The sequence below is a fragment of the Macaca fascicularis genome, chromosome 2, assembly GCF_037993035.2.
Source record: "Macaca fascicularis isolate 582-1 chromosome 2, T2T-MFA8v1.1".
NCBI classification, from domain to species: Eukaryota; Metazoa; Chordata; class Mammalia; order Primates; family Cercopithecidae; genus Macaca; species Macaca fascicularis.
In genome coordinates, this window is record NC_088376.1 from 115,005,360 (window position 1) to 115,018,102 (window position 12,743).

The 12,743-nt window shown below is 53.7% G+C and overlaps 1 protein-coding gene across 7 annotated transcripts; it reads left to right on the forward strand.

Moving 5' to 3' along the window:
* Window positions 1–236: 236 nt before the first annotated feature.
* Window positions 237–6,821, forward strand: PARP3 (poly(ADP-ribose) polymerase family member 3). 7 transcript variants are annotated; one of them, XM_005547289.5, is made up of 11 exons: window positions 237–602; window positions 1,319–1,508; window positions 2,057–2,182; window positions 2,353–2,541; window positions 2,741–2,873; window positions 2,961–3,187; window positions 3,457–3,606; window positions 3,815–3,901; window positions 4,135–4,312; window positions 5,689–5,844; window positions 6,259–6,821. In XM_005547289.5, exons 2-11 carry the CDS (start codon window positions 1,326–1,328, stop codon window positions 6,426–6,428), a joined length of 1,599 nt encoding a protein of 532 aa, XP_005547346.2. In that variant the 5' UTR covers window positions 237–602; window positions 1,319–1,325; the 3' UTR covers window positions 6,429–6,821. The 7 variants fall into 7 exon arrangements, with proteins under 7 accessions (XP_005547346.2, XP_073888456.1, XP_045242107.1 ...); XM_074032355.1 differs by having other exon boundaries at window positions 1,324–1,508; window positions 1,984–2,182; XM_045386172.3 differs by having other exon boundaries at window positions 1,324–1,508.
* Window positions 6,822–12,743: the final 5,922 nt, after the last annotated feature.

Sequence of the window (12,743 nt, forward strand, 5' to 3'; positions counted from 1 at the left end):
GTGGCCCCGCCTCCTGAAGTTCCTAGGCTCCCGCACCAGGCTCGAGTAGGAGGCCCGTATCTCCCGGGCGCTTCCGGCCTGAAGCTGGCGCTTGCGCTCTGCTGCTGGCCGACTTCGAAGTCGGAGGAAGAGCCTTCTCTGTGTTTGCGCGCCTTGGCCGCTGGGGGGCGCCAGAGACGCGGAGTCCTTTCGCGTTCTAGAGCGTGACTCCTCCCCTCCTTGGGCAGCCCGGCACTAGACCCAGCGGGGATCCAAGCAGCCCCGGGGAGAGGGAGGCTGCGTACCCGGGCCCAAGATCACCGGGCGACTGGCAGATGCGTGCTCTGCAGGCCCCGGCCACAGGAGCAGCGCTACGGATGCGACTGCCCTGGCCTTGGATATGCCAGATCGAGTGTCCACCCGTCCATGGGACTGGTCGCCTGACTCGGCCTGCCCCAGCCTCTGCTTCACCACACTGGTGGCCAAATAGCCGATGTCTAATTCCCCACACAAGCTCATCCCCGGCCTCTGGCGATTGTTGGGGAATTCCCTCCCTAATTCACTCCTAAGGCTCATGGAGAGTTGCTAGACCTGGGACTGCCCAGGGAGGCGCACACAACCAGGTGAGGTGGCAGCCAAGACCTCTCCCATGTCCCTGCTTTTCTTAGGTGAGTGTCCTACGGTCCTGCCCACAGCCCTCCGCAGGGCAGGGCAGGGCAGGGCAGGGCAAGGCCTGGTGGGAGTGGCCTTTGCCCTCTGGCAGTTCAAGACCACTGATCTGGAGTTCTGGCTCCTCAGAACTCTTGAGTCCATTGGGAAGGACCAGCCTGGCCTTCCCAGCACTGGATTCTAAGCTCCGGAGGATAAATCTGGCCCCAAGAATCCTGCCCCCAGGAGCCTCTGCCCACCCTCCCCCATAGCTCAGTGACTCAGCCCGGCAACCATGCCAGGGCTGAACTAGCTGACACAGTGGGAGGAGCCCTGAAGTGGAAGACAGAGATCCTCCTTTCACTTTCCCTACCCCTCGGGACACACAGGTGAGCTGGAGAGGGTAGGGAGCCAGGCAGACCCTGTTGACCCGAGTGGGCAGATTGGACAGGGTCCTAATCTTGCACTTGGGATTGGGGAAAGGGGCGTTTCTGAGTGACAAAGAGCCGGGTGTGGTCTGGGACTGGGAATGCCGTCAGGGTGGACAGAGGACGCAGTGGAAGGCCACCGAAGGGCCAGCCTGGGGTGGGGCAAGTTGATGCTGTGCTGGCCCAGGGCGGGGGTGGGGAGTGAGGGTGGGTGGTTAGGGATGAGGAGACCATGGAGGCCTAAGGGCCTCTCTGTGCCCCAGGACAGCCATGGCTCCAAAGCGAAAGTGCTCGGTACAGACTGAGGGCCCTGAGAAGAAGAAGGGCCAGCAGGGGGGAAGGGAGGAGGACCCCTTCCGCTCCACCGCTGAGGCCCTCAAGGCCATGCCTGCAGAGAAACACATAATCCGTGTGGATCCAACATGTCCACTCAGCAGCAACCCTGAGACCCAGGTGAGCTTCAGTCCCCAGTCAGGCCCAGAGCCTGCCCGCTGATAAGCACAAACACACCCAGGCCACTCCCTCAGGGCTCAGTTCTGGTTTTGGAGCCCAAGGCCCCCAGGTAAGCGCCAGAGCAAGGCCATGTTCTCCTGACCCCAGACATCAGGGCTGTGTCCCATTGGGTCCAGGCGGGTCACGTCTGCCCTTCAGACCCCATGCAGGCCTCCCCCAACCACACTTAGGGAAAGGCTCTGACTACATCATTCTCCTGGGTGCTCACCCATGTCCCCTCAGGGCAAAGCCATGTCCCTCTCAGATTCCCCCATCCAGGGCCCAGTTGTGTGCCCCCGGAACTCCCCACACCCCCATGTCAGGGTTTAGCCATGTCCTCTCACACCGCATCCCCTACGGAAGAGCAGTGACCGCTCAAGCTTCCAAGACAGGGTCCCTCTGACTCCCACTGCTGTTGGACTCCTGTCCCCATCAGAGCCCTCTCGGTGTGCAGCCAGGCACCCCATCTGACCCCAGCCAGCCTGCCCCCCACCTCCCCTCTGGCCCAGGTGCATGAGGACTACGACTGCACCCTGAACCAGACCAACATCGGGAACAACAACAACAAGTTCTACATCATGCAGCTGCTCCAAGATGGCCAGCATTTCACCTGCTGGAACCGCTGGGGCCGTGTGGTGAGTGCCCCGCCTGCTCTGCACATACTCCCCAGGGTCCCCAAAAGGCCACAGCTACTGAGTGGGGGGACACCCCCAGCTGTCCCGGGGCACTCAGCACAGGGCCTGGCCCAACACACAGGCCAGCAAATGTTGATGGTGGACATACCCCTGAAGGCTGTCGGTTTCAGGGAGAGGTAGGCCAGTCGAAGATCAACCACTTCACAAGGCTAGAAGATGCAAAGAAGGACTTTGAGAAGAAATTTCGGGAAAAGACCAAGAACAAGTGGGCGGAGCGGGACCGCTTTGTGGCTCATCCGGGCAAGTACACGCTTATCGAAGTACAGGGAGAGGATGAGGCCCAGGAAGCTGTGGTGAAGGTGAGATGGCCAGGGAAGGTGGGCGGGCCCTGGGCTGAGGGAGGGGACTGGTTGGAGAGTCCCTGTTGGTTGGGCTCTGCCACTGTCCAGCTGCGCAGCCTCAGCCACAGAACTCCCCTCTGGCCTCAGGCTGGCCGGTCTCTGTCTGGTGTCACGCCCTGCCCAGCTGCTCCTGCCCACATGTGCCCTCTATCTTCAGGTGGATGGAGGCCCAGTGAGGACTGTGGCTAAGCGGGTGCAGCCCTGCTCCCTGGACCCAGCCACGCAGAAGCTCGTCACTAACATCTTCAGCAAGGAGATGTTCAAGAACACCATGGCCCTCATGGACCTGGGTGAGGGGTGAGAGGCAGGCAGAGTGGCAGGGGCTTCAGGGTGGCAGGGCTGTGGGGCTGAGTCTCCCCACTCCCCTGTCCCTCCAGATGTGAAGAAGATGCCCCTGGGAAAGCTGAGCAAGCAACAGATTGCACGGGGCTTCGAGGCCTTGGAGGCTCTGGAGGAGGCCCTGAAAGGCCCCACGGATGGTGGCCAAAGCCTGGAGGAGCTGTCCTCCCACTTTTACACTGTCATCCCGCACAACTTCGGCCGCAGCCGGCCCCCGCCCATCAACTCCCCTGAGCTTCTGCAGGCCAAGAAGGACATGCTGCTGGTGAGGGCTGGCAGGGGTGCGGGCAGGCAGTGGGGCAGTGAACAGACAGCCTAGGCGAGCGAGATGAGGTACAGGTAGCCGAGAAGGCCCACAGGGATGGGTTGCCTGGGCAGGCTGACAGACGGGTGGGGAAGGCCAGGCAGACAGATAGGGTGGGAAGGGAGAGGTGGATACACAGTTTGGGTGGCTGCAGTACCAGTTGTGTGAGAGAGAATAGGGCAGTCCAGAGGTCAAGTGGGAAGACAAGCTGCCAGGGCCCATCATCCTAGGTGCTGGCAGACATCGAGCTGGCCCAGGCCCTGCAGGCAGCCCCTGAGCAGGAGAAGATGGTGGAGGAGGTGCCACACCCCCTGGACCGAGACTACCAACTTCTCAAGTGCCAGCTGCAGCTGCTAGACTCTGGAGCACCTGAGTACAAGGTGAGTTAGGCCCCATAGAGGGGCCAGGCTATCAGTGGGCACCGTCCCTCTGCCCACCTGCCCTCGAAGTGCCCAGAGGAATACTCACCCTCAGCCTTCTCTTCTTGTGTCTCCAGGGCCTGAGGAGGGCTTGGGACTGGGGAAAGAAAAGAGGGGGATTAGCTCCTGAGCCTCCCACCCTGGCAACCAGCTTCTGCTCTCCCCACAGGTGATACAGACCTACCTAGATCAGACTGGCAGCAACTACAGGTGCCCTACTCTTCAACATGTCTGGAAAGTAAACCGAGATGGGGAGGTGAGGGAGGTTCCTCCACCCCCTCCCCCATCATCACTGTGCCTTAGGAAGATGTCCTTGGCTTATCTGCCCCTTAGCAAATCGTTTAGCAACTCTGGTCAGTTTTTGCCGGCCATGAGTGCATGTGAGTAAGCAGAGGGGCGCTAGGCCTTGGTCACACCTCTGAGCAGCAGGGCAAGGCGCCTGAGTGCTTGGGTGGCAGAACTCCCATTTCTCACTTCCTCTCCACTCAGGAAGACAGATTCCAGGCCCACTCCAAACTGGGTAATCGGAAGCTGCTGTGGCATGGCACCAACACGGCCGTGGTGGCCGCCATCCTTACTAGTGGGCTCCGCATCATGCCACATTCTGGTGGGCGTGTTGGCAAGGGAATCTACTTTGCCTCAGAGAACAGCAAGTCAGCTGGCTATGGTGAGGTGCCCCTCTGGGCCAAGCCCTGGGCTAAGGTGGATTGGACCCAGTCCTTGCCCACTGGAAGCTCATGGTGAATCCAAGAGAGGAATCCTTTAATGGTTAATGACTACAGTGCTCAGTGGGTTGTCCTGGGCTTTGGCGGCGGGGTTCTTAGAGGAAGTGTCTGATGGTCAGGGATGGCTTCCTGGGGGAGGTGATACAGATAGGATGGGTGCACCAACCAGACCTGGGAGGGGGTAAAGGGGGAGCCTTTGAGCCAGGTGTGGTGGCACACACCTGTAGTTCCATCTACTCAGGAGGCTGAGGCAGGAGGAGCACTTGAGTCCACGAGGTTAAGGCTGCCATGAGCTATGATCACATTCTAGCCTGTGTGACAGAGCCAGACTCCATCTGAAAAAAATAAACATAAAAAAGAGATGTCAAGGCAAGGGGATGGGCAGAGAGGCTGGGAGGATATGAGGATGTGGCAGGTCGGGGCTTCCAAACACTTCCTGATACTGGAGCTCAGAGCAATGCCTAGTGGGGGCAGGGTGGGTTAGGGGCACAGAACGATCGATGAGGCTTTATCCAGAGAGTGATGGTGAGCCCAGCTGGACTTGTCTGTAGCAGGATCCCAGTGGCTACAGCTGTGGAGACAGGGGCAGCAGCCAGAGGCTGAAGGGAGGCCATGCTCTCATCCAGGCTGGATGTGATGTGTGCCTGGCCCAAGGGCTGGGAGGTGCAGGGGAGGGGGCCCGTGAGAGGTACATGTAGGAGGTGGGACGGGGAGCGTGTGGGAAAGGGTCAATGCTGTCTCCAGTGACTTCTGAGTTTCCGGCCAGGAGTGTCCTCACCAAAATGACCTCCCCAGACCAGCTCCTCAGCCCAGGTTGACCTCATCATTGGAGGCCAGCTGGCCAAGAGAGCAAGGACAAGGGATTCATCCCAGAACAGATGGGGCTGAAGTTCTAGGATGCCTGAGGTCACCAAGAGCAAGGGGTCCACCAGGAGGGCAGAGGAGCTTAGGAAAGAGTGGCGGGGTGGAGGGCTCAGGAGAGCCAGGGCGAGGAAGTCCCAGGTAGGGACTGATGAGGTCAGGAGCAAAGTCAGCAGAGCAGGCCAGGGAGAAAAGCCCTTGCCCCGGGTTTGGTCACTGGGAGGCCATTGCTGACCTTGGTGAGGACAGCAGAGGGTGCAGAGGCCTGGCCATAGGGAGCACAGTAAGGTGGGAGGGAGTGGGCCAGGACAAGGAGGAAGTGACGGCTGGAGGAGAGTGAGCCTTTTCTTGCTGGAGCAGCAAAGCCTAGAAGGGATAACATCGCAGCAGAGAGCAGCCCCGTGGGTCAGCAGGAGGAAGGCCGAGCTGCCCACTGGTGCCTCCCTGTGTCCTCCAGTTACTGGCATGAACTCTGGGGCCCACCATATCGGCTACATGTTCCTGGGTGAGGTGGCCCTGGGCAGAGAGCACCATATCACCACGGACAACCCCAGCTTGAAGAGCCCACCTCCCGGCTTTGACAGTGTCATTGCCCGAGGCCACACCGAGCCTGGTGAGTCCTCAGAAGCTGGACAGCCCAAGGAGAGAGGTGGGGCCGAGCTAGGGGCTGGGACATTTTCAGGGAGGGGGCTGGGAAGAGGGACAAAAAGAAGCTTCCCTGCAGTCACTCAGTTTGTCATTTGATAAATATCCACTGGTTCAACAAATCATTCCTGGGCATCCCGGAGGGCTTCAAAGAGAGGAGTCTTGACTGAACATTGAAGGATGAGTACGAGTTTCCCAGAGAGAAGTCGGGGCAGACACCACAGGCAGAAGCCCCAGCCCCTGCAGTGGTTTGGAGGTGGGCAAGGTGGAAATGAGCAGGCGTGCCCTGTGACAGACGTGGAGAGCGTAGGGGGCAGGACTTACTGATAAGGCCAGGGACCAGTGATCCCTGGGCCATCCTGGCCCTTGCTATGCCCTGCAGATCCGACCCAGGACACAGAGCTGGAGCTGGATGGCCAGCGAGTGGTGGTGCCCCAGGGCCAGCCTGTGCCCTGCCCAGAGTTCAGCAGCTCCACATTCTCCCAGAGCGAGTACCTCATCTACCAGGAGAGCCAGTGTCGCCTGCGCTACCTGCTGGAGGTCCGCCTCTGAGTGCCCACCCTGTCCCCCGGGGTCCTGCAAGGCTGGACCATGATCTTCAATCGTCCTGCACATCTCTGGTACCCCTATATCACTCCTTTTTTTCAAGAATACAATACGTTGTTGTTAACTATAGTCACCATGCTGTACAAGATCCCTGAACTTATGCCTCCTGTCTAACTGAAATTTTGTGTTCTTTGACCCACATCTGCCCAGTCCCTCTCCTCCCAGCCCATGGTAACCAGCATTTGACTCTTTACTTGTATAAGGGCAGCTTTTATAGGTGCCACGTGTAAGTGAGATCATGCAGTGTTTGTCTTTCTGTGCCTGGCTTATTTCACTTAGCATAATGTGTACCATATTCACCCATGTTTTCACAAATGACAAGATTTCCTCCTTTTTTAAGGCTGAATGGTACTCTGTTATGTATATGCACCACATTACCTCTATCCGTTCATCTATCAGTGGACACCAGGGTGCTTCCATATCTTGGCTATTGTGAATAGTGCTGCAGTGAACTGGGAAAGCAGACATCTCTTGAACATTCTGATTTCATCTCCCTTTGTTGTATACCCAGTAGTGGGGTTTCTGGATCCATATCACCCCTTCTTACCAGGCTCCCCTGTGTCCCAGACGTCAATCCCTTCCCTCCAATCCCTGTTAGCCTTGATGTGGCTGTGGCCCCAGAGTCTTGCCTCCTGAAGTGATGGGTGTGGTAGGGGCGTATTACAGGGACACAGATGCAGCAGCCTCCCCAAGGGGCACAGCTGAGAGTGGCTTGGATCCCACATCCACCCAGGCCGTCCATCCTGGCCTGGACTGCATGTCGGAGCCATGTGGTCACCAACGTAGGCTAAACTGCAGGCATACGCAAGCAGCTTTACTAAACATGGTATTCTCTTGCCCCAACCTCTGCCTATCTGTGCCACAACTGTGCTGGGCTTGGGCCTCCAGCCACACTCCAGGGAGCAAGTGCTCACATCGGTTGATGTGGATCATGCACATACTCCTTGCCCCTCCTGGTCCATAACTGCAACAACCTGCTTCCTCCAATTGAGGCTTCAAGGGGGACCCCCACTGTCAACTCAGAACTATTTGTCATCTGGGGACCCACGTGGTGATTCTGTCCTTTATCCCAGACATTGCCAGGTGAATCAAGCATTCCTCATGTCTTGGCACCAAACATCCCTTTGTGTCTTTTTTTTTTTTTTTTTTTTTTTTTTTTTTTTGAGCCTGGATCTTACTCTGTCACCCAGGCTGGAGTGCAGTGGTGCAACCACTGCTCACTGCAGCCTCAGCCTCCTCAGGCTCAGGTGATCCTCCCACCTCAGCCTCCAGAGTAGCTGGGACTACAAGTACATGACACCACACTTGGCTAATTTTTGTGTTTTTTGTAGAGATCGAGTTTTGCCATGTTGCCCAGTTTGGTCTCAAACTCCAGGGCTCAGGTGATCCTCCTGCATCTGCTTCCCAAAGTGCTGGGATTACAGGTGTGAGCCACTGCATGCAGCCTCCTTTGTGTCTTAATCTAAATGTTACAAACAAGTTGAGCACATGTGAGAGGGGCACAGCTCTGCAATCATGAAAGGAGGCAGTTCAGGCAGGAATGCCAGTGATCACCAGGCAGGTCATCCTATCCACAGACAAGGGGTGCCATTGCTGGAGCAGGCCAACATCCAGGCTAGGGTTGCACATTGCATTTAGTTGTTGTGTCTCTTTAGTCTCCTTTAATCTGAAAACACTCCTCAGTCTTTTTTTTTTTTTTTGAGACGGAGTCTCACTCTGTCGCCCAGGCTGGAGTACAGTGGCGCAATCTCGGCTCACTGCAAGCTCCGCCTCCTGGATTCACGCCATTCTCCGGCCTCAGCCTCCCGAGTAGCTGGGACTACAGGCGCCCGCCACTGCGCCTGGCTAATTTTTTCTATTTTTAGTAGAGATGGGGTTTCACCGTGGTCTCGATCTCCTGACCTTGTGATCCGCCCGCCTCGGCCTCCCAAAGTGCTGGTATTACAGGCGTGAGCCACCGCGCCCGGCCTTTTTTTTCTTTTATAACCTTGACATTCTTGACACTCAAAGAATACAGGCCAGTTGTTTTATAGAATGTCTCTCAGTTTAGGTTTCTGTAATGCTTTGTCGTGATTAGATTTAGGTATTGCATGGGCAGGAACGCGACATAGATGATAAGCCCTTAGGGAATTCCATCTATAGGGGCATGGCTCATTCTTGGTGATGTTAAATAATTTTAATCATCCATTAAGGTGATGTCCACTATGTTTCTCCACTGTGAAGCTGCCATTTCTCCCTTTTGTAATTACTCAATATTATCTGTGGGGAAATACTGTTGGGTGTAAATGTCCCTTTCCTCATCACCTTTCACCCACTAGCTTTAATATCCATTGATGATAACTGAAATCAACTACCTGAATCAATTTTTGCTAAGATGATTGCAAATGGTAGTTATCTAACTCCATCATTCCTTTTATATGTATTAGTTTACATTATCCTTTCTGCCTTTATTATCAGTGTAGACTCATGGATTTTGATTTTATTCAGTGAGTTATAATCCATTACTATTCATTAGTTATTTTGATCCTCAAATTGTCCCAGATTTGGCCAGCACAAGGTCCCTTCTGTGTCCCAATCATTTTTTGAGCACATCCTTTCTCTCTGGCATCACAAGATGTTCCAGGTTCATCTCGTACAAACCTGGAATCAACCATTTCTCCAAGGAGCCCTGGTTTCCTGGAGCAGGAAATGTTTAGAATCCAAGATCTGGGCAATAGATGTGCTCCTTGGTACTGAGGTGTCATTGCTTTTAAGTCCTTTCAGCAAAGAGCGCTAAGGAATGTGTATATGTGGCTGGGCGCAGGGGCTCTCACCTGTAATCCCAGCACTTTGGGAGGCCAAAGTGGGAGGATCTCTTGAGCCCAAGAGTTCAAGGCTGCAGTGAGTTATGATTGCAACACTACATTCCAGCCTGGATGACAGACTGAGACCCTGTCTCTTAAAAAATAAAAAAAGAGGCCGGGCGCGGTGGCTCAAGCCTGTAATCCCAGCACTTTGGGAGGCCGAGACAGGCGAATCACGAGGTCAGGAGATTGAGACCATCCTGGCTAACACAGTGAAACCCCGTCTCTACTAAAAAATACAAAAAAAAACTACCCGGGCGAGGTGGCGGGCGCCTGTAGTCCCAGCTACTCAGGAGGCTGAGGCAGGAGAATGGCGTAAACCCGGGAGGCGGAGCTTGCAGTGAGCTGAGATCCGGCCACTGCACTCCAGCCCCGGTGGCAGAGCGAGACTCCATCTCAAAAAATAAATAAATAAAAAATAAAAATAAAAAAGGAAAAAAAGAAAGGGGAGAGGGAATATGTATGTGTGAATAAATAACAAACACATCTCTCTATATCTATTTCTGCAGTTCCAGTCAAACACCACAGAGTTCTTCCATTCTTCCCCAATTCCCTATTTCCTTGATTCTCAAACAGTAAGAACCTGGGTTTCCATCAACATCAATGTATCTACTTATTTGCTCAATCCTACACAAAAAGGAGTTTCAGAATTGCCATACCAATACCCTGTAAAAAAAACAAATGTTCTAAATAGAGCTCAAGATGTATCTGATCTTACTCAGTATTTTTTTTTGTCTTTGGACTGAGGGTCCACGGTCAAAGTAACAGTTTGAATACAGGTTCAGTTGTTATTTGGATTGGTTCTTTCTTTTCAATGTAGTTATGTTATTCATTTGAAATACAGGTAGGCTCAGCCATTTCTGTCTACATTCTTCTTTGTTACTTTATTGTTTTCAATATGTGGAACATTAACATAGTTCCAAAAGGTCCACTCTATGCAAGGTGTGCTCAGAAGAGTCCTTCTATCCCCCTTACTCCATTCCTACTCACCTGCTGAAGGGAGCCAGTTTCATTAGTTTCTGGTATATCCTTCCTGTGTGTGTTTTTTTTTTTAACTTTGTTTTGTTTTTTGCAAATATTGCAATACACACACATACATACACATGCTAACAAAGTGTTTTAATTTTTTATTTATATTGATGATGTTGAAGGGAGCATGAACTCTGCAACCCACCATAGTCCCCACCCCTCCCTGTCGCCTTCCCCAGTCCACTTTTCTCATTTGCTGTTCCCACTTGGCCCTACTGAGCTCTCTCCAGGCCCTGGTAACGCAGGGGCTGCCCCGGGCCTACAGAGCTACCTGGGTAAGGACCAAAACTTCAAAAATCCAGCTTCACCTCCTACAGGCAAATGCCCAAGTTCAAGTTGTATTCAAGGACAGGAAGGGACACCTGTGTGGACAGAGCTCCAGGAAGCAAGTGACCTGGATTCCAGGTCCAACTCAGCTGTGTGACCTGGGACCCATTTCTCCACTCTCTGGGCAGGCCCTACTTTTCTCATCTGAATAATGGAGAACTGCACTGGAGCCCTTTGAATTCCAACACAAAATTAGTTAAACCAAGAGGTCCATGTGCTGTCTTCACCATCTAGATCTGCAGCGATGCTGACCCTGTGTCTGTGAGGGGTGCTAGGGCCACAGGCAGAAGTGAGGCTCAGATGAGGTCCCTGCTCTCATGGAGCTTACATTTTAGTAAAGCAGGCTCTAATCAAATGTATGCATAAATATGAAATACCATAGCAGGTAGGGAAAGTGCTGGGAAGAAAAATAAAGCAGGATAAAAGGATTTGAGTGATGGGAAAGTGGAACAATTTTAGAAAAGATGGTCACAGGCTGGGCATGGTGGCTCATGCCTGTAATCCCAGCACTTTGGGAGGCCGAGGCAGGCGGATCACAAGGTCAGGAGATCGAGACCATCCTGGCTAGCACGGTGAAACCCTGACTCTACTAAAAATACAAAAAAAAAAAAAAAAAAATTAGCCAAGTGTGGTGGTGGGTGCCCATAGTCCCAACTACTCAGGACACTGAAGCAGAATAATGGTGTGAACCCGGGAGGTGGAGCTTGCAGTGAGCTGAGATCATACCACTGTACTCCAGCCTGGGTGACAGAGTGAGAACCCATCTCAAAAAAAAAAAAAAAAAAGGCCAGGTGCAGTGGCTCACACCTGTAATCCCAGCACTTTGGGAGGCCGAGGCAGGCAGATCACGAGGTCAGGAGATCGAGACCATCCTGGCTAACATGGTGAAACCCTATCTCTACTAAAAATACAACAACAAAAAAAAATTAGCCAAGTGTGGTGGTGGGTGCCCATAGTCCCAATTACCCGGGACGCTGAGGCAGGATAATGGCATGAATCCGGGAGGTGGAGCTTGCAGTGAGCTGAGATCGTGCCACTGCACTCCGGCCTGGGTGACAGAGTGAGAACCCATCTCAAAAAAAAAAAAAAAAAAAAGAGGCCGGGCGCAGTGGCTCACACCTGTTATCCCAGCACTTTGGGAGGCTGAGGCGGGCGGATCACGAGGTCAGGAGATCGAGACCATCCTGGCTAACACAGTGAAACCCCATCTCTACTAAAAAAATACAAAAAAATTAGCTGGGCGTGGTGGTGGGCGCCTGTAGTCCCAGCTACGCGGGAGGCTGAGGCAGGAGAATGGTGTGAACCCAGGAGATGGAGCTTGCAGTGAGCTGAGATGCGCCACTGCACTCCAGCCTGGGCAACAGAGCAAGACTCCGTCTCAAAAAAAAAAAAAAAAGGATGGTCGCTGAAGGTCCCTCTCAAGCAGAGACCTGAATCATGTGAGGGAGCAAGCCATGGACAGATCTGCAGCAAGGGTGTTCTTGCAATGGAAACAGCAAATGCAAAGAAACTGGCTTGAAGGGCGGAAGGAACACAAGCAAACTGCTGTGGCTAGAAATACTGTGGGCAAGGAGGAGGGTGAGCTCAGAAAGGGGCAGAAAAGGCAGATAAAAGGGCCTGGTTCCCATCACAGAGGAGCCGAGATTCTATTCTGATCTATTCTGATGACAGGAAGCTCTTGGAGGTATGAGAGCTGGGTCATGCCCCCATCTGCTTTGTTTTTAGAGTGATCCACTTCAGCCACTGTGTAGAGAGTGGACTGTAGAGTATATGTCAGTTAACATCCAGTCAGCAAAACAGAAATTACCCTAGGTATTTCAGACAAGGGAAATTTGATACAGGGAAAGAATTGAATGACCAAATGGGGGATGATGAGGCAATCCAAAGATTAGCAACAGCCGGAAGTCACTACCACCCTAAGACTGGAGAGATAAAGGAAGTGAATGGTGTTCTGATGCCCAGAGGCTAGGGTCACCCTGCAGGAGCCAGAACCACAGAGGGGGCCACCTGAAGGGAGCCCCTGGCTGAGCTTCAGAGGGCAATAAATCCTGGCTTCTTCCCT

Excerpts from the sequence above, each read along its gene's own strand:
- PARP3 (XM_005547289.5), top strand. The coding sequence starts at position 1,326 with ATGGCTCCAAAGCGAAAGTGCTCGGTACAGACTGAGGGCCCTGAGAAG. Across the intron at positions 2,542-2,740 it reads CCCAGGAAGCTGTGGTGAAG|GTGGATGGAGGCCCAGTGAG; the intron begins GTGAGATGGCCA and ends CTCTATCTTCAG. Across the intron at positions 3,902-4,134 it reads AAGTAAACCGAGATGGGGAG|GAAGACAGATTCCAGGCCCA; the intron begins GTGAGGGAGGTT and ends CTCTCCACTCAG.